Source organism: Palaemon carinicauda, chromosome 11, assembly GCF_036898095.1.
Source record: "Palaemon carinicauda isolate YSFRI2023 chromosome 11, ASM3689809v2, whole genome shotgun sequence".
NCBI lineage: Eukaryota > Metazoa > Arthropoda > Malacostraca > Decapoda > Palaemonidae > Palaemon > Palaemon carinicauda.
Window position 1 is genome coordinate 139837128 of NC_090735.1, and position 22146 is coordinate 139859273.

Below are 22146 nucleotides of genomic sequence, written 5' to 3' on the forward strand. Positions count from 1 at the left end.
GAACAGTAAGGCCCTCATGTCTTCAGTGGCAAGGTACGGTCCAGTGGCGTTCTTCTGGAAGCCACGCACCCATTTGCGTAGCTTCTCCCGAGAAACGTCCCTAACCTCCGCTGAAGGAGCGTTATTGAACGCCTCGACCAGGCGTTCCTGGCAGACCATACAGTTCTGCGGGTCCCAGAACTTCAGATCACCTTTCTTGTTTGCACAAGGGGCGTGGGTCCTACAGGCCGTGTGCCCATAAAAGTGCGGGCGCTTCGATGCACAGAAGCCGTGGTCGCACTTCAGTTGCTCCTCCTGTAAGAGAAAGAGAACATGAGTATGGGGGAGTCATAAGGATGACTTCTATTCTAAAGTTAAATATTAAATGATTAATCTTTACCTTAAGATTAAGTGTGATGATTAGAAAATGGGCGGAAAAGAAGGAGATAGACACATACTCCGTGTAACCCGCCCGGCTGGGTACCGTAACCTTATCCATAGACAATTTGTTGAGAACGAAGGCACAGGACAGAATTTGACATGGAATGCCAGGAAGGCAGTGGGAATTCTATTGGGAATTGTCAAGGATATAAAACTGGGACTGAGGCCACTCAGACCCTAGAGTTGGGAACGTAGAAGATCCCATAGGGTAACGGTTTCCGGCAACCAGCCGTGCTAAGATACACACAGCATGCTGGAAATCTGTGATATGTAAGAAGACAGCATGGTTACTAATAGAGCGGTAAGATAATACCTATCCATTTACGTAATCAAACCATCTGGTTGCGATGTAGGGCTATCAACATGAGATGATAGCTAGTAGAAGGGGTGCAAGTCGCCTTGACGCCTCCGGAATGCTCCGGCAGACCGACGGTACGCCGGAGGCCGCTCCAGCAGAGTTTCTGGCATTAGGGAAGACAAATATAAAAGTCAGGGGTAATACCAGGGTGGCGGCGGCTCCGGCAGCCGAAGGTTGCCGGCTTGGTGACAGGAACAAGGATGGTTATAGCAGAACCGGACTGCCGGCAGTGGATGCCGGAACTCCGGGGGCCGGACCGGTGGACGGACGACCGAAGCTATGAGGTAAGAGGGAAGGCCATCGGCTGGACGCCGGCGGGAGGCGGCAGTCCCCCGGCACGCGGAGGACTGGCGGCCCCGAGGGTAAGGGATTAGTCACCAAGGTAGGAGGTGGGTATCACCGACAGGGGAGGCGGCAAGGGACCGGCACCAGGATAGTGAAAGAGACAGAGGGAGGGATGTAGGGGTACGGCCACGGACCCCAAGACATCCCACCTGAGTGGGTGTACCCATGATAGAGGCTAGCCCTATCACCCAGAAGCAGGGGCCGCAGAGGACCAGGAGCCAAGGTAGCCCAAGGGAGGGCTAGGGAACACCCAAGAGGGGGGGGGGGAGAACACCTGCGGGCAAAACGCATCCAGTGGCTAACCTCATAGGACACTATGAAGGGTATATGTACCAGAGCGGACTGCCACAGGAGCTCAAAGAAGCCCTATCACTCCACCCTAAAGAGGAGTTGTAGGACAGGGGACAGATGGGTATGGACTAACCTAAGTATAGGCTAGGCCATACAAGAGATAGGTGGGGAGGGGAGAAGAGAAGGGTCTTCTATGGAGGAGGTTCTGTACCAAAGCAGCCACCAAGGAAGGGAGGACGCTCCCTAGCCTAAGGTAAGGTAGCCTGTCTGAGAACGGTGCATGGGTATCGTTTCAGTAAGGCACAGAACTGACTCCCCCAAAACCTAACCTAGAGCAGGGATGTTACGCCCTGAACTAGGAAGGAAGGAAGACGTATCGCTATTGCAGGAAAGGTTGGAGACCTAGCCCCAGCAATAGAGGAAGGACTAGCCGTTCCTCATTCTCGGACGCATCCCTAAGGGGGGATCATTCCCTTAGGGAGGACAGAGAAGCGATATATACTCTGATATGAGCTTGATCCCCTTACGTGGTAGGGGGAGCAAGGCTACACAGAGGGGATGCCCTAAGGCAGGGGATGAAGGAAGCATATAGGGGTCCTACTTGTAGGTTAGGTTAGAAAGGCACACTATCTAACCTGTCCCCTATATGGTCCCTGAAGGCGAAAACACTTGCATCACAGTCAATAGTATTGTAAAATAATGCCACTATCTTCATAATTAAACCTAGGATCACTGAAATATATCATGCATGAACACTGATGTCAGGCGCTCTGGCCTAGGGGCTAGACTAGCTAACTGGTATGGGGTCAGATAATGACCGATAACAAGGCATCAAAACACGATATATGAAGTTCCTAGCTATGAAGACTAAATAACTAATAGTATCGATTAGTTAATGAGGCCGGAAAACGCTGTTGAGGCTAGCTAAATAAGGCATGCAAAACAACAGCGACGCCATAAAATGGCGGGTCCGGTCGAGGCAAAGCTCTGCCACAAAACATCAAATATCTCGAAAAGTAAAAGTTACTTTACGGTCAGAGCTTATTTAAACAATACTGGAACCTTGTACTCAACTTTCCAGAAGAAGGCGAGGCCGAGGGTAGAGACATGGCTAAGATGCAAGTCGATAAAGAACGCACAGGGAAAAGTCCGACTAGTAAGGCAAGCTACTAAACGAAGGATGAGGACGGACGTGACGTCATTTAGCAATGGCGCCCGTTTGTTTACGTCTCGAGTACCAAAAGTAGCCACGAACGAGATTAGCTGTGGAACGGCTCCCCAGCTATTCTCTGCCCCTACACTTCGAAGTGTTAACTCTATGTAGGGTGTAGATAGCTATGTGGCGCGTTAATACATGCGTCCCCTGTTGATATACGATGTCTTAAAGGGAAACCTTTAGGATACTCGCTCCAGAAGTTAGAATTCTGTGATAACCTGTGGTTAAATTCTCTGGGAATATCTAGTAGTTATATACCCAAGGAAGCTACCAAAAAGGAACCTTCCATCAGGACGCCATGGCTTGAGCCCAAAAATATATATACATATATATATATATATGTATATATGTATATATGTATATGTATATATGTATATATGTATATATATATATATATATATATTGTGTGTGTATATATATATATATATATATTTATATATAAATATATATATATATATATATATATGTATATATATATATATATATATATATTGTGTGTGTATATATATATATATATTATATTTATATATAAATATATATATATATATATATATGTATATATATATATATATATATGTATATACACACACAATATATGTATATATATATATATATATATATGTATATATATATATATATATATTTGGGCGCAAGCCATGACGTGTTGATGGAAGGTTCCTTCAGCAGATTCCTAAAGGTATATTTGACTACAGTAGATATTCCCAGAGAATCAAAGTTAAGGTTTCACAGAATTCTAACTTCTGGCACGAGTACCCATAAGGTTTCCCTTTAGGATATCGTATACTAACGGGACGTATGCATGACATGCCACATAGCTATCTGCACCCCACATAGCGTTTACGCTTCGAGGGGGAAGAGTGGCACTTTGGGGAGGAGCCGTTCCAAGAGCTCTCCTCCTACGTTACTGTTATGGTACCTAGCGATGTAAACAAACGGCCGCCATATTGGCCAACGTCACATCCGTCCGCGCCAAATCCATTCCACTTCTGTAGCGCATCCTATGAGTTGTGTTTTTCCAGTTTTTGCATATTTTCTGCATCATGTCTCAATCTTCGGCCTCACCTTCTTCTGGAAAGTTGAGTACCATATTCTTGTATTGTTTAGATAAGCTCCAGCCATAAAGTAATGTTTACATTTCCTTAAATCTTGTGTTTTGTGGCGGAGCTGTGCCCTCACCGGAGGCGTCATGTTGAGACGCTGTTGCTCGCCAAGCATGCTTTATTTAGTTAGCCAGAGCAACGTTCCCGGTCCCTTCACTAATGATTATATTAGTTAGTCTTCACTGCTAGGAATTAGTTATATTATGCTGTTAGTATTCGCCTTCGGCGATCTTGTTAGCCGAACCTTAAGCTAGCCTGCTGGCCCAGCCCTTAGGCAAGATGCCTAAGAGTTCATGATTACTTTTTGCATGATATGATAGTGTTCCTAGTGTTATGAGTGAAATGAAGATTCAGGCATTATACATACAAGATTCAGTGATTGCATACATGATTTTTTCGCCTTCAGGGAAGTATATAGGGGTTGCGATATTGGTAGTCGTCTCCCTGGCACCTAACCTATGCTAGGGCTCCTATCTGCTTCCTCATTTCCCCCCCCCCCAGGTTACCTATCTAGGTAATCTCCTCCCTCTGAGGTAACCTAGGCTACACCCTAGCCTCCCTATCCTCGATACTGTCGTTTAGGTTAGGGTAGGACCGTTCTGCCCCTTCTCCTGGCCATCGACGTGCGCCTTGAGTTTGGGACAGACCCTCAGAGTATCAGTTGTTCGCCTCCATCCCTCCTTTAGGGCTTAGCCCTGCCCCCTAGTCCACACTTGGTTGGGTTACGACCCCTCCCCCCTGTGGCCTAGCGACTTGTCCTTACCCTGCCTTTCCTGGCCTGGGAGACAGGTTCTCCTAGCCTAGGTTAGGCAGCCAATGGGGATTCTGCTTCATTATAGTTCAGGACAGGACACCAGTGCTGTACCTACTCAGGGCTATCTTACCCTAGGCTGGAGAATGTACTCTTCCGGCCTAGACAGGCTAGCCCTGATCAGAACCCCCTTCCTTGGGGTATGCAATAGGGGACTTCGGCCCCTCCTGCACCCCCTTCCTCTGGGACCCTCTCCCCCTCCCCATTTAATCCCTTTGTGTTGGCTTGCCATCACACCCCTGTCCGCCAGCCTACATTCCCGCTGTGTGCCGACGACATGTAGGCCCGGCCCGGTCCCCTCGTCGGCTTGTCCGTTCTGCTACGCTTCCCACTTATAGTCGATCTATGGGGTTTCCATTGCTGGTCTGTCTGCCAGCGGAGGACCTCCCCCTCTTGAGTGTTCCTCGGCCCTCCCTTGGGCCGCCACCGGCAGCCTAGCCGCCGCCGGCGACCCCTTGCCGCTGGATGAAAGGCCTCACCCCCTCCTTTCATCTGAACACTCCTTCTGGAGGCGGAAGGGTTTGGGTACTGAGTTACCCCTTTTTTCCCCCTTCCCCCTCCTATCTTTCTCTCTCTCTGTCAGTGCTGATCCACTGCCGGGGCGGCAGTGGATCAGCACTGCCGGTAGTAACTCCGACTTCCTACCGGTCTCATTGAATGCAGACAGTGTAGGTATATCACTGCCGACTTGCCGCCGGGGGGGGGGGGGTGGGGAGAAGGCCGCGGGCTCGCTGGCGCCTACCAACTACCAGTACCATTGTCTTATCAGTATCCTTGTTGGTATACTGCTGTCGGAGCCGCCGACACGCCGGCAATCTGCCATCACCTTATAGCATCACCCTCTCTCCTTGCCACTTAGACTGCTGGCTTAGAAGGGTTCCTTTCTGATGGAGATCCGCCGGCGCCGGTCGGGCCCCCGGCATGCCGCCGCGCTGCCGGCGACACAGGTACATTATAGTGGACGGTCACTTCTTACCCGTGCCGGCCCAGTGCCGGCAGGGATTATTGTGCAGCTATGGATAATAGCCAGCACTCTTATGGTATTGAGATACCCTAAACTGAAAACTATTGTGTATAGTTGTACAGTAAATAATTTTCCAGCATATTCTGTGCATCCATGTGCAGTCTTTTGTCGGGACCTATCCTATAAAGGGGGGTTTCGCATACCCCTCCTCATTAACTGAATGAACTCGGTTTTTCCCTCCCATCGTTCCTAGTTCTCTGTAGGAAGACTAAGCTTGGCTCATCCCCCACGGATGTTCCTCTTCCTCCCGGGACATACTCAGCCCTCTAGAATTAGTTACGATGAGAGGTCATGGCAATGGACTGAGCGGGATGCACAAGTATGTGTCTTCCCTACCTTCCTTTCTAGCTTAACTATCCTAAGCTTATACTGTACATGGAATCTTATATTATAAATAGTTAAACTTAGTTTTAATCTAAGATTAAATTTAGTCAGTTTCGTATTGACTTCATGTACTCATAGCCTCTTTCTTTTACAGGAGAGTTGGTGAAGTGTGAGAGTGCCTTCTGCAGCGTTCGTCGCCCGGACTTTTATGGTCACCGGGCATGCCGATCCCACGCCGGCTGTTCCACCTTAAAAGGGGACCTTCGCTATTGGGACCCGCAGGTCTGCACTGTGTGCAAGAAACTGCTGGATGAGGCGTTCGACAACCCTCCATCCACGGAGGTTAGGGACAAGGCCCGAGAGACTCTGCGCAAGTGGGTGCGTGGGTTTCAAAAGAACGACACGGAGCCCTATCTCCCAAGCGAGAGGATGAGAGCCATGCTCATCCCCAAAGCATCTGCGGATGCTGTCATCCCCAAGGACGAGATCCCGTGCGTCCAACTAACGGTCGAGCCGGATGTCTCGACCGCCCTTCGTAAGTGCCACCTCGACGAGGTGGAGATGATGTAGGAGGTCTCCGACGACACCGAGAGGACCCTCATGGAAGGGGGTTAGGAGGAAGAAGAGGACCTTGTGGAGTCCTCGGATTCTGAGGGCGAGATTGCCCGTACACCCTCTGTGGCTTCCGTTGCTACCTTGGAGCCAATTCCTTCAACATCGGCCACCCCAGTACCCGCCCCAGCATGTTCCCAGGATACCCTCCAGGTCTTGATGGCATTCCTATATGAAAAGCTCCGCCAGGGGCAGGAAAATATCAAGGAGGAGATACTGGGCCTGAAAAAGGCACCCAAGGAGATCTCCGCCAAGGATCTCCCCGATTGCCCGGTGACGAACCCCTGGTGGCATGCGAAATTTATGCCAATCACCACCGGACGCATTGTGATTAATGCTAAGCTAGGTGCCGTTCCCCTTGAAGAGGTAGTATTTTACCCTAGCTTCGAGGCCTATCTGGACTGCTTCGTCCGTCTGAAGTCTGAGCCATCCTCCAAGGAGGAGACTGAGCCGAAGGAGGTAATCGTGCTAGAGCACTCCAAGGCTCCGGCTCTGCTGGCCAACTGCCTCAAGCGCAGAGCTACACCAATTCAAAAGTGCCAGCCCTAAGCAAGAAACACCTGTCATTTCTTGCTTCACCCACCATGGTCTTCCCCTTTGCCGAAAAGGCCTTGTCTGCTGTTTTCAAGGCGGGGGAGGAGACCAATCCTTGCCCTACATTGGAGGAATGTATGCCTCTCTCCCTCGCCCTACCCCCGGATGATAAGAGCTGGAAGGACATCCAGATAACTTTCTCGGTTGGGAAGCTGGAACCTGACGTCGCCCGACGTCAGTTCAACGATAACCTTCCCAAGCTCACGGATTACCTCCTTCGTTGAGAATTGGACACAAAAGAGAGGCTGGCTGCCTCTCTGTCTCATCAGGTGGTCCTTGAGACAATGTCCTTTGATGCTCGGGTCCCTACCGTCTACATGGTCCTCGCGAAAACCCACCTCGCCACCTTGTTGAAGGACCTATATAGCTTCATCAAGGCTCGGAGGGCATGTAGAGAGTTCGTGTTTACGGACGCAACCGTTAGACACGAACCCCGTAGACTGATCTCCTCGAACATCTGGGGCAAATATCTCTTTCCCGTGGATCTGGTGAAAGAGATTGTGGACAGAGCCTCCACTGAGAATAGGAACCTTCTCAATAAGTGGGGCTTGTCGCGCAGAAGGAAGTCTTCTCAGGATGAGGGCCCCCAGCCTAAGAAGAAACCCAACAAGTCACGCCCCCAATAGCGTCAGGCTAAACGCCAGTGTCCGGCTCCCGCTACTCCTCAATTAGTGGCTCATCCATAACAGACCTTTCAATTGGTCCCTCAGCCGGTAGTGTCCCAATCACCAGTCTTCACCCCACCCTACGAAAGGCAGACCACTATCTTTCGCCCCAGGGGTAGAGGCTCCGGCTGAGACTCCTCTTGACGTCCTTCCAGAGGGAGAGGAGGAAGGGGAGCAGGCGGCCGAGGTGGTAAGCCCTCGGGAAACCAGAAGCAATGAAGTGCTTCTGGTGGGAGGAAGACTCCGCCACTTTCAGGATCGCTGGACCTACGATCCTTGGGCCCACAGCATCATCAAGAAAGGACTGAGCTGGAGCTGGATATCACCTCCACCGGTCTCTCATCATTTCTTCCAACGATCAACCCCCATTCTGGAAGAATATGTTCGAGAACTCTTGGACAAGAAACGTGATCAAGAGAGTAAAAGTCCATCAGGTTCCAAGGAAGGCTATTCTGCATTCCCAAGAAGGACTCAGACAAACTCAGAGTCATTCTGGACTTATCCCCTCTCAACAAGTTCATTGTGAACAACAAATTCAAGATGCTGACCCTTCAACATATAAGGGCCCTACTGCCTCACAAGGCTTACACGGTCTCCATAGACCTGGCGGATGCCTACTGGCACGTTCCAATGAATCATCAAGCTTCCTCCTACCTAGGATTCAGGCTTCAAAGAAGACAATACACCTTTAGGGCCATGCCCTTCGGCCTCAACGTGGCCCCAAGAATCTTCACGAAGCTCGCAGACACGATCGTCCAACAGCTACTACTTCAAGATGTCCAGGTGATGCCCTACCTGGACGATTGGCTGATCTGGGCGACATCGCCAGAAGAATGCTTGCGTGCCTGCAAAAAGGTGACCCAGTTCCTGGAACATCTGGGTTTCAAAATAAACACCAAAAAGTCTCGACTGTCTCCAGCTCCGAAGTTTCAGTGGTTGGGAATCCACTGGGATCTTCAGTTACACCGTCTTCCCCTCCTTCTGAAGAAAAGGAAGGAAATAGCGGGATCAGTCAAGAGACTTCTAAAATCCAAATGGATCTCAAGACGACAACAGGAACGAGTACTCGGCTCCCTACAGTTCGCCTCAGTGACAGACCCAGTGCTAAAAGCACAGCTAAAGGATGCATCAGGAGTCTGGAGATGAAACGCATCCATCGCTCGAAGAGATCTCAAGAGACCCCTACCAACCAGGCTTCGTTCACTCCTAAAACCCTGGTCGGAGACAAAGAACCTAAGAAGATCCGTTCCTCTCCAACCACCACCTCCATCGATCTCAATCCACATGGATGCCTCACTGGAAGGGTGGGGGGGGGATCACTCCCACCAACGTCAAGTTCTAGGAACATGGTCTCCCCTATTCAAGAAGTTCCACATCAACATCTTTGAGGCCAAGGCGGTTTTTCTCACCTTGAAGAAACTGTCCCCTCGTCCCTTGATCCACATCCGCCTCACCCTGAACAGCGCTGTGGTGGTTAGATGTCTCAACCGTCAGGGCTCACGATCGCCCCATCTCTACCGGGTGCTATTACCCATCTTCTGCCTTGCGAACAGGAAGAGATGGCACCTCTTGGCAGTTCACTTACAAGGATTCCGCAACGTGATGGCGGATGCTCTATCACGGACAAGCCCCATAGAGTCGGAATGGTCCCTAGACGCAAGATCATTCTCCTTCATCTCCCATCAGGTCCCGGAACTGCAAATCGACCTCTTCGCGACGATCGACAACAACCAACTTCCTCTTTATGTGGCCCCATACGACGACCCCAAGGCGGAAGCAGTGGACGCCATGTCCCTGGTCTGGAACAGGTGGACCAAGATTTACCTGTTCCCTCCGACCAACCTTCTGGTGAAAGTCCTCACCAAACTGAGAACCTTCAAGGGAACAGCAGCCCTAGTGGCTCCCAAATGGCCGAGGAGCAATTGGTTCCCTCTCATCCTGGAACTGAAGCCCAAACTAATCCCCCTGCCGGACCCAGTTCTCTCCCAGCAGGTCCAGAAGTCGACTGTCTTCGCTTCATTAAGGAGAACCCGAGACCTTCATCTCATGATTTTCTCTCACTAGCTGTGAAGAAATAATTTGGAATATCGAAGAAGTGCTTAGACTTCCTAGAGGAATACAAAACAAAGTCTACCAGAAGGCAATAAGAGTCTTCCTGGAAGAAGTGGGTGTCCTTTGTCAAGGCGAAGAATCCTTCGGAAATCTCTATGGATTTTTGTATGTCCTTCTTCATTCACCTTCATGGACAAGGCCTAGCAGCCAACACGATTTCCACTTGTAAATCGGCCTTGACAAGACCATTACTCTGTGCCTTCCAGGTTGATCTGTCCAATGAAATCTTTAACAAAATTCCGAAAGCATGTGCTAGACTCCGTCCCGCACCCCCACCGAGACCTATCTCCTGGTCTCTCGACAAGGTGCTTCAATTTGCCTCTAGCCTGGACAATGAATCTTGCCCTCTGAAAGACCTGACCCAAAAAGTGATTTTCCTTTTCGCTCTCGCTTCGGGAGCGCGGGTCAGTGAAATAGTGGCCTTATCTAGAGAGGAGGGCCAGATACAGTTCGCCGAGACAGGGGAACTTACCCTCTTCCCTAACCCATTCTGGCAAAGAATGAGCTCCCAACGAAGAGGTGGGGCCCCTGGAGAATCTGCGCTCTGAAGGAAGATGTCTCTCTATGCCCAGTAGAGAGTCTTAAGGTCTATCTTCGTAGAACTTCAGACTTTGGCGGAGGACAACTTCAAGGCGAAACGTCGGGAAGTGATTTGTCACTCAAACAATTACGGGCGAAGATCACCTATTTTATTCGCAGAGCGGATCCTGACAGTACACCTGCTGGTCATGATCCTAGAAAAGTCGCCTTTTCCCTTAATTTTTTCCAGAGTATGGATTTCGAGAGCCTCCGATCCTTCACTGGCTGGAAATTCTCGAAAGTGTTCTTCACACACTGCGAAGCAGGTGCAAGAACTTAAACGGTATGTAGTAGCCGCAGGTAGTGTACTAAAACCTGCTGCTTAACGCTGTAAAGGACAGTGAGTTATTCGGGACACTAACTCAACGGGTGCCTGTGTTTACCCTTGTGCAATACATAGTGTTTTAAGTACCACTCAGTGTCACTAGAGACTGTTCCTCCTTTTGGTGAAGTGACATAGACTTGTACACGTGTGCCACATGTTTATTGGACATGAAGTGTATTTCAGATGTCAAAGACTTTACAGTTCCACCGGAACTTACGTGTGTTGTGGCAAGATCTTCTTTTCAGATTTCACACCTTCGTCTTCGACAATCTCCAGCCTATGTCTGTATCCAGATATTTTTATGTTAAATAAGTTGTCATCTTATTTCATTTTCATTGCGAAATTCTCCAAATAAATTGAATTTTCGCTATCAAATGCATCTCATTTCGCCCTACTCTATCCAAATATACTACTGTTTTAGTGTTTTAATTATCCTAATTTTATCATTATACTGCTCCTGGTAGAGATACTCACCTAAGAAATGTGATAATTTTGTTCCCTAAAAAAGTGCTTATCTCTCAGGACTTGTCTATGAGACCGGCAAGTCGCTCGTCCAAGGCTGAGTCCTCTCCCACAGGTGACTTCAAGATCTTCCTATGTCCAATTAGGACTTCCCTACCAGGGGGGCAGGAAGCTATGTCATAGCTTATGCCATTGGGAGTGACATGTAACAGAGATGTCACTGTCTCTATGGTCATCAGACCAAAGGAATATATACCCTTGGGAAGCTACTAAAGGAACCTTCCATCAGGACGTCATGGCTTGAGCCCAAATATATATATATATATATATATATATATATATATATATATATATATATGTATATATATGTATATATGTATGTATTACTTATCAGTCACAAAACTGCACATGACAGATATTAAAGTGTAAAATCCACAGGAAACAGGAAAGGAAAAGACCAGGTACCAAGCGCTTTCGTGTATTATGTACACTTCTTCTTTGTACCCTGAAGAAGTGTATATATATATATATATATATATATATATATGTATATATATATATATATATATATATATGTATATATATATATATATATTATGTATGTATATGTATATGTATATATGTATATGTATATATATATATTATATATATATACTTATATATGTGTATATATATATATATATATATATATATATATATATATATATATATATACATATATATATATATGTACAGTATTGTACTGTATTTATTGTATTGTTTTCCATTTATTATTACATTGTTATAATATCTATTATATATGTATATATATATATATATATATATATAATAATATATATTGTATATATACCTATATATATGTACACTATATATATATATATATATATATATATATATATATATATACTGTATATGTACACTATTATACTGTATGTATTGTATTATTTTCCATTTATTATTACATTGTTGTATTAACTACTTAATTTACAGGTACAAACAGTTAGTTTAGGTATATTGAATGGTTCAAATGTATTTGGCTGTACAGTATTTCAGTGTAGTTATACTGTAGCTTTATTATGAGATATAATATGGTGTTTTTTAGAGTTTGGAACAAATTAGGCAATTTGCATGGGAAATGTTACAGCAGGAAAAAAATACTTTACGAAAGCCACTCCAGGACGAATTAATTTCGTGTTGTGAGTCATTACTGTAGTTTACGGTATTTACTTTAATAATATCCCTTTTCTCTGAAACAGGTTTGGATAGGTATCACTTTGACTGTCTTGCTCATCGGACCTATTGTATACTTAATATCATATGTTGTAAACAAGTACGTCACAATTGATGGGAAGGCGATCGATTACCAGTGGTTTCACTTAAACATGTTTCGAAATGTTGTCAATCAGGGTAACTTCATTCTGGAAGAATCGTTGCAAGTCCGAGTGGTTCTTGCATTCTGGTTTCTCTTCTGTCTCATAAATGCAGGTAACTTTAGAATTTTAATCAAGCCATATTGAAATGCAAACTTCTACAATTATGTACAAAAAAGCACCTGTCTGTAGAGTAATAATTAAATTAGCACTTGAGAATATTATTTTTAGTCTAAAATAGAAATTAAATTCAAGAACACAAGATTAAATATATCCATATGATACTTGACTTGGCCTTCACAGAAAGATGAGATCAGTAGATTAAACAATATAGAAAAAGGACTGTTGTGCAATATGTCATAATAAGGACACTGATTCGACAATTTTACTCAACGTTTAAAAGCTTTTAACATAAAAATACTCAACTTAGATTTAGTAGGCCTACACTTCAGTGCCTAAAATTGAATATGAAAGTAAGATTTCCTAAAAGAAAGTATAACTAATAAATATATCATATTGAAAATCTAGGCTATAACCATCCAATTTTCTTAAATATACAACATTTGCTCATTTATCCCAGGGTGAAGAAATAGTTTAATAATCTTACTAGTATTTGTACCACTACAAGAACATACAGTACCACCTTGGAACTATAAGGTGGACTAATTTGGGCTTGTCTTGGTGCTCTGCAACAAATGTGTTCCACTCAAGTTCCTTGGTCTTGAAGTTTATGCCATCAGGTTCTTAGCGCATGATGTATGGTTATGTGCACCTCAAGGTAGGCAGAGCTACCCTTTTGAAGGCAAAATTATAGTGCTAAAATGACATGCAGGATACCCTGAATATATGTGCATACAATGGACTTAATTTGTGAAAGCCAATGCTCTTAAGTATTTTCTCACTTGTTTTCATTGCTATATTGCTCACTGTCTAACTTAAATGTGTCAAGTAGTTTTCTCTTCCTCTGTAAAATGTTTCCTGACAGACATGGTAGGTTTACTAACTCGGAGCTTGTGCACTTTTTTGGGGAAAGGCAGTATGTCATGTTATAAGTTTCATATTTGAATCAAAGGTAGGGAACATTTAACTCTAGAAAACAAGGTTTTGAGTGTTTCTGTCAATGTGCTCTATACACTAGGGAGGACTCTGTTCTGCCTATTCAAGGGGCCACTCTTGCCTGTGCTGAGTAAAGGAGTTTCAGATCATTGGTAAAAGAGTTGTTTGTATGCAGCGCACAAACCCTCTTCCTTTAAAGTCTGTCGCTAAAGTTGGGGCTGGTGAGGGTCCAGAGTAAGTAGCCAGAGAACCTTCACTTTTGATTTGGCCGCTGACCCATACACATATACAGTCAGGTCCTGTCAAACTTTTCAATTTTCTTTCTCCTCACGGGAAGTGATTATGGTTGTTAGAGATGGAATGGAAGCTAGTTCTTGTTTGCCGAGGAAAGGGTTGATGCTGCAACTGGTTAATGACTAAAGTAGTTGTGGATCCACACTACATGTGTGTGTTTTGTAGGGGACATTACTGTTTGCAGACATTCCCATGCGCTGAGTGTATGTTGTGGACTCCAGTGCTGTGACAGGAGTATGCCCTGAAGGGGAAGAAGTGTGTAAAGAGTTCAATGGATCCAGACTGGGCAGTATCTAAGAAGGCTTCAAGGAAATTTTTTGCTGCTTTGGTATCCTTGGAAGGTGGGACTGCTTGGTCTCCCCCCAGGTCTTCCAGGTAGGCCCTCCATGACTTTGTTGAGGGAGCTATTAGTCAAGGCTACTCTCCTAGCATTTTCCATTGTACAAGTGTCTCAACTAGCCCTAGTGGCACCATTGGTGAAGGCCGTGGTGGTTCACCCCTTGTCTAAGAAGATTGGTAAGCCTGGTAAGGTAGCCACTTGGCCCTGCATGTAAGATTCCAGCTTGAAGAGCCCTGGCCCCCCCCCCATAGATCGACATATGGGCAAAAAGACCTAGACGAGGGGTACCCCAATCCCTGATCTGGACTCGGTGATTCCCATTCCTTCCCCTGTATTTATATCCTCAACTCTTGTGTAAGGGGATTATGGGTCAGTTCTTCTTCCCTCAGTGTCATTGGTTGTGCCTCCGGTCACGCTTGTTATGGGATCTCGGGGTCTTGAGTGTGTGCATACCCCTTCCCCTCTGTCAGTGTACCCCGGTGTTGTGGCTAATGTTGGAGCAACCCTTGTGATTTCTGCTCCCTTGGAATTTTGTCACCAATGATTGCTCTTAATTGGACCACTCTACTTGCAGAGCCAGGTAGAGGAAGAAGTCTGTGCGCTGTTCTTCCTCATCTTAAATCTTATCGTATTGCTCTTCATCAAATGACATGGATTGACTCTTCCCTAAGATGAAGAAGAGGAAGAGGTCCAGGAAGGATAGCCATGGTTGCAGGGATAGGGCTCCTTGTGACACCATCTCTCTGTTTTGTAAGGTGGACAACACAAGAGGGGTTCCCAGTCCCTGTCACAGTCCATTTCCTTTCATGGTGCTGGATACCTGCTCCTCTCTCTACCATCACACGGTTTGGTAGAGAGGATGGCACCATTCAAGGCTTCACTTAAGCAAATGCGCAATTTGATAAGCTATGAATCCCACATGTGGTGGGGATCTTTTTTCCTATGCCATGGAGCATATGGTTGTGGTTGCCCCTTTGCCCTGACCTGCAGTAGAAGTGCCTGGTATTTCTCACAGTTCTGCCAGGTCCCTTGCCATAACTTTTCCTCCCATACCTTTAACAGCCCCAGATCATGTCCCAGGTTTCTATCCTTGGGACAGCGCAGTCTTATTCATGGGGATAGACGAATCTCTGGATCATGCTGCTTCGCCCTCGCCCCCGGTGAGAAGTGAAAGTGCTCGAGGCTGGATGTCATTTGGACATCAGACCGTGATCCAGTGCCCACTGAGGCAGACCACCTCGAGTCAGAGAGTTCCTTCCTGAATTACTTGCCCTCACTCATGAGTGGAACTGCCCGGGGAGGCAACCATGACACATCCATCGGGGAGGACCCCGGTCATTGATCAATACTTCGATGCTCCTCAAGGATCAAGGCCCTTGGAGTTGCCATGGTTAGATTGGGTATACTTGCCCTTGGATAGAGTAGATCTAAAAACTCGCTCCAGTCTAGTTGGTAGAGCAAGATCCTGCCTCCATATCCCCAAGCAAAATCCTGCCCCTATGTCCCCAAGCAAGATCCTCCCCTATGTCCCCAAGCAAGATCTTGCCCCCATGCCCCTAAGCAAGATCCTGCCCCTAAGCAAGATCCTGCCCCTAAGCAAGATCCTGCCCCTATACCCCCAAGCAAGATCCTGCCCCTATGCCCTCAAGCTAGATCCTGCCCCTAAGCCCCGCTTATGGCAGTGAAAGTTCTACACGCTGGAGAAAGCTGTATGTGCATCTCTGCAGGTTGACCCGTCGGTGTGCTCTTTTGGAGAGACTCGAGGCGAAAGGCACGTCCCTCTTGGCTTCTTGAGTATGCGGCCATGGAGGCTGTGGCATTGGACTCCTCATGCTGTTTTCTGTCTTGAGCAGTGGTCAGAAGCAGTGATGTATTTTGCAAAGTCAATGAGGTTATCAACCTTGGAGGCTTTGGACAAGTGTTTAGTGTTGTCGGGGGAAAGTCAGTCACCTCCCTTGCCCACCATGTTACAAAACTGTGAGCTAACTGAGTTTTGAAGAGGTGAGATACTGTATTGCTTCTTAAAACAAGTTACCCAGAAGGTGGTGTTGGCGTTAAGGAACTCGTCGGTGCGGGGTGCCTCGTCTTTCCTGCCTGAGAGCCTTTTGCAGGTGATGATGAAATCATGGAGGTCTCCTCCGCAGGACTCCCTGATCCAGCATGCTATCTTCTTCAGGGCCACCTCCCTTTGATGGTAGTGGTGGCCAAACCTGCAGGTGCACCCAAGCCTGCAGGATCAGGATCAAGGAAAGGCCTTGCTCCGATTCCAAGACCCCAGTTGGCAACACTCGCGATCTCTTCCCCAAAAAGAGGCTATGTATGCACAGCCTTCGAGCACCCCAACCTTTTTCTTTTAGAAACTAGAACAGTTGGAAGAGGGAGAGAGAGCAAAATGCTGATGCTGCCATTTCCTCTCTCCCACTTTTGTGATTGGGGGATATTCCAGTATTGCTACTGGTGACTTGGCAGCTGTCCTTACGGATAGAGGTGGACAGGATATTGGAGAAGAACACACTGCCTTCTGAGAGGAGTCTCGGGCTTCTATAATAGCCTCTTCTTGGTGAAAAAGACGACTGGGGCTGGAGGCTGGTGGCCTATTGGTAACATCCTTGCCTGTTGATCCCCAGACTGGGGCTTGAGTCCCACTCGAACTCGTTAGTTCCTTTGGTTGCTGCAACCTCATCATCTTTGTGAGCTGAGGATGGGGAGTTTGAGAGAGCCTATAGGTCTATCTACCGAGTCATCAGCAGCCATTGCCTGGCCCTCTCTGGTCCTTGCTTATGAGCAGTCTCGAGGGAATTGTACTGCTTGCAAGGTCAATGTCACTGTCCCGAGATGCCTTTAAGCAATTTTGTTTGCCAAATGAAGATCATGATGGAAACAGTATAGTCTGTGCTGTTTACGTCAGTTAAGGAAACTTCATGGTTATGGTAGACCTAAGGGATGTATACTTTCAAGTGCCTGTTCATCAGTCCTCTCGGAAGTACTTCCGCTTCTTTCTCGGCTGTAGGGTGTACCAGTTGAAGACTGTGTACTTCGGACTGTGTATGGCTACTCAGATATTCACCTTGTTAGCCGCTTGGGCTCATTTGCGAGGGATAAGTCAGTTGATGTATCTTTATGATTAGTTAATCCTGGCCTCCTGATAGGGGCAATTGCTACAAAATTGTGATTGGATCCTCACATTTTACTGCCTGCAATCTGGGGATTGTGGTGAACTGAGAGATGTTGAATCTCATACCCAAGCAGAGGTTGAATCTCATACCCAAGCAGAGGTTGAAGTACCTGGGCATGCTGATAGATGAGGCAACGGCGAGAGAGTTTTCATCAGACGATTGCATCAGCAGTCTCATGGAGGTTGCATGAGCATTCCTGTTTTAGACAGAAGTTCCAGCTCTGTGCTGGCAATCTTCTTGGTCATCTCTCCTTAGTGGAGAAGCTAGTTCCACACAGACACCTCCACCAGAGATCCCATCAATGGTGTCTGAAGGATCACTGGTCAACTGACAGGGATCTCACGTTCCATCCTGTTCCATTAGAGCAGGAAGTTCAGGACGATCTCTCCTAGTGGCTCGATGAGGAGAACCTCACCAGGGTTTCATGTGACTCTCTGCTGTAGTGGTTTTGCAGACTGCAGCCCAACGTACCACGCAGACTATTTGGTAACAGAATGCCGACCACACTCTAACTCTACACTAAACAAAGATATGGTGGATTAACCCAGAGATCTAGGCAAAAGTAACCAAATTGAAAATGAAAATGGCACTGGCACCACCCTTAGAACTTCCCTATCACTTTATCAGTTAATATACCATCTCTTATTCCATCTGTACTCTGCACAAGTTATTAAGAATATGGAACAGTTTGATTCTCAGGTGAGATATTCTACTTGAGCATTTCTCAACTTAATAATTTAAAAATATAGAAAAATCTAAAGGCTTGGACAGTCAAGTTATGAAAGGAAACATATAGTGTACTATACAAATAAAAAAAATGGTTTATTTCAAAATGATAAAAGAATATATCGAAAAAAATTGTCCTATAACTTGGATTGATGAATGAAGAGAGGTGCCATGAATAAATTAATGATTCATACAAAGGCTTAAAAATATCAGAGATTCTAACTTTAGTAAACTTAGCATAGCACATAAATATAATTAATGAAGAACCACACAAGAACCTCTTCATTATAAATATACTGGAATCTTTAGTGTAAATTGAAATACAAAGGCAAAACACTGTTTACATTGCAGACCGAAGGAACATAAACCTCTATGCCAACTCCACTGAAAGTCATCACCAGGAAAGGAACATGTCTGTAGCGGCACAATGCTCCTTTGCATACATATAGAGGTACTCTTCATAGGGTACAATACAAGGACACAAAAGGCCAGCACATTAAAGTATATCACAGATTGGAGGAACATAACTCTTTATCCCAACTCCACTGGCAAATCTGCATGAAAGAAATAAGTAGGTGGCTGCACAATGTCCCAAATACTCCGAACTGTTTTTTTTAACTAAAACTTGCTGCCCCTTCACATACTCACTTGTCCTTTGTCAGTTGTTACATTTGAAGCAGTGTCACTAGATACATACAATAATACCTCGAGATACGAGTGTCCCAACCTATGAGAAATTTGAGATATGAGGAAAATTTTGAGCAAATTTTTGCCCCGAGATACGAGAAAAATTTGAGTTACGAGGATACAAGACGGTTCCCTATGCGGCCGCTAGTTGGCTGAGTCTGCGAGAGGCTTGTCACCAGGACAGCATCGCTCAGTCTTTCCCGTCGGATCTCCGTCGCATAAAGTTATCTCCGAGCATCAGCCGTAGTGTTTGCATTTTTACGTGTTTTATGTGTTAATCAGTACAGAATTAAGTGAATAAGCAATCGGTCCAGAGCAAGCAAGTACAAACAAGGATAGTGGAAAGAAAAAGCGTATGATGACAATGGAGATAAAGCATGAAATAATAAAAAAACACGAGAGTGGTGTAAGAGTTACTGAGCTGGCTCGCCAATATGAGAGGAGTACATCAAGCAGAAGGATGCAATAAAGAGCACCAAGCCTTTCAAAGTAGTAACCATCCTTTCCAAACTGTGCAGTGATATCCATGACAAGATGGAGAGGCTTGTTTTAATATGGATAAAGGAGAAACAGTTGGCGGGAGATTGCGTGACTGAGACTATCTTCTGTGGAAAGGCCAGCAGAATCTACGATGACTTGAAAGGAAAGCAAGCAGCTGAGAGAAGTGTGACTTCGATGCCAGCGGAAGCCTTCAAAGCCAGGCTGGTTAGATAATTTCAAATAATGGACTGGGATACACTCAGTTGTGAGGCATGGGGAAGCAGCAAGTTCTGAATCGAAAGCCACGGCGAACTTTGTCAAAACCTTTACCTCAGTTATGGCAGAACAAGGATACATCCCATAATACGTGTCCAACTGCGATGAAACTGGCCTTATCTGGAAGAAGATGCCCAAGAAGACATTCATCATGGCAGAGGAGAAGAGACTACCGAGCCATAAACCCATAAAGGACCGGTTAACTCTAGCCTTGTGTGCCAATGCCAGCGGTGACTGTAAGGTCAAGCCACTGCTGGTTTGCCACTCAGAAAACCCTTGTGCTTTCAAGAGCCAAAGGATCTTGAAAGAAAAACTGCAAGTGATGTGGCGCACTAATGCTAAGGCTTGGGTTACGCAGCATTTCTTCACAGACTGGGTTAATCTGTGCTTTGGTCTGGCAGTCAAAAAATTTTTGGCCTAGAAAAACCTTCCAATGAAATGTCTCCTTGTCCTCGTCAATGCCCCTGGTCACCCTCCTGGTCTCGAAGAGGACATTCTTAATGAGTACAGGTTCATCACGGTCCTTTATCTCCCGCCCAACACCACGCTACTCTTCCAGCTCATGGACCAACAAGTAATTTCCAACTTTAAAAGATGGAACACGAAGCATTTGTTCAAGAAATGCTTCGATATCACAGAAAACACCAATCTCACCCTTCATGAATTTAAGAAGGAACATTTCAATATCGTCCATTGCTTAAAAATTATTGACAATGCATGGCATGGTGTCACACGAAGAACTGTTAATCCAGCATGGAAGAAATTGTGGCCAGCTTCCGTCGCTGAGAGGGACTTTGAAGGGTTCGATACGCCAGACCCTGATGACCCCGAACCTATTGTGGTGGATGAGATCATGTCTCTTGGAAAGTCCATGGGGTTGGAGGTAGATTAGGCAGATGTGAACGACCTTGTTGAGGAGCATCAGGAAGAGCTCACGACACAGGAATTGATCGAGCTCCAGGAGATGCTACATTCGGAGGTGTTGCAGGAGCTCAGTAGCGAGGTGGAGGTGGAAGACGAGGTCCGCGTTTCTAAGACAGAAATCAAAGACATGTTAGTGAAATGGCAGGAGTTTTCTAATTTTATGGAAAAGAGGCACACAGACAAGTGTGTGGTCGTGCGTTAGCCTTTTGTGATGACACTTGCGTACATCATTTTCGTAACATTTTGAAGGGGAGACAAAAGAAAACATCCCTAGATAGGTTCCTTTTAAAAAGGCTGAAAGCGAGTCAAAAAGAGCCTAGCCGGAAGAAGAAAAGTAAAAAAAAAATGAAAATGGAAAGAGAATTAGAATTAAGTTTAGTATAACGTAAGATTAACATTTATTTTTAAGTGTGTGTACAGTAAGCTAATTTCATTTAAATTAAATTTAAAGTTTAAGTTATGTTACGTAGTGTTACAAAAGTGTAGCGTACTGAATGTGTTGCCGTCAAGTCCCTCTCCTCCCCGTTCTCTCTCCCTCCTCCTTCGCACACACAGCCATTAGCCGCTACCGTCTGTCTTGAAGGTAAGAACATAATAATGTTACATTTTATTGAGGATCGTAACCAGTACATACAGTAGGTATTTGTTATTTTGTGAATGTAGAATATGAATTAAAACAATTAAAAACATATTTTTCCACTGTAATATACTGTTTTTAGGTGTTTTTTGAGAGGGTGGGAATGGATTAATTTTTTTTCTAGTTATTTTATATGGGAAAAATTGATCCGAGATACGAGCACATTGACATACGAGCTCGGATCCGGGAACGCATTAAGCTCGTATCTCAAGGTATTACTGTAAAGCACAACACGAATTTTGATCTCCCTTTATAATGTTTGATGCTGCTGTCACAGTGGGCATGTTACAGTTAGCACTAACAGCTCAGGTTCATGTTCCATAACTTTATCACATCCGTTTCATTAGTAGAAACGGGTTCTATATACAGTAATCCCCTGCCATTTTGCGGCTCAAGTTTTGCCATCTCAGTTCATCGCGGATTTTCAAAAATATTCATAAAAAATGAGAAAAAATGGTGTGAGAGTTACGCGGGCACTAGCAGAAGGCAGAGAGTATAGTAGAACATCAGGTATCAACACGGAGATGGCGTGCAACTCAAAATCCACCTCTCTGAATCGCTGGCCATCTCGGTTCCAGAATCTTGCAAGCTGATTGGGGGAACCGCCGAGACACTTTACCCAGCATCTCTCCCTGCCGTGCTGCCTGCGAAGGGAGACCGCATTCATTGTTCTCTCTTGCTTCACTTGTGATGTTTAGTCTCGCCACGTGGAACTATTAGCTGTTTTCTTGTGCTTTTTACTGCGAAGGGAGACCGCATTCATTGTTCTCTCTTGCTTCACTTGTGATGTTTAGTCTCGCCACGTGGAACTATTAGCTGTTTTCTTGTGCTTTTTAGTGTAAAATATTGCTTGTGACGCCCTTGAAAATGGCTCCTAAACATCCAATACCCTCTACATCCTCTAGTGAACCCAAGAAGAAG

At 45.7% G+C, this 22146-nt stretch overlaps 1 protein-coding gene across 12 annotated transcripts in view; it reads left to right on the forward strand.

The window, feature by feature from the left end:
• LOC137650248 (probable glutamate receptor) overlaps positions 1 to 22146 on the forward strand; it is a 514807-nt gene that overhangs the window by 312529 nt on the left and 180132 nt on the right. For 11 of the 12 annotated variants that reach the window (XM_068383530.1, XM_068383531.1, XM_068383532.1 and 8 more), the window contains one exon: positions 12516 to 12744. The exons of the other annotated variant lie outside the window; for it this stretch is intronic. In XM_068383530.1, the coding sequence (XP_068239631.1) occupies positions 12516 to 12744 (229 nt within the window). The remainder of the gene's footprint in view (positions 1 to 12515; positions 12745 to 22146) is intronic. 12 annotated transcript variants of the gene reach the window in all.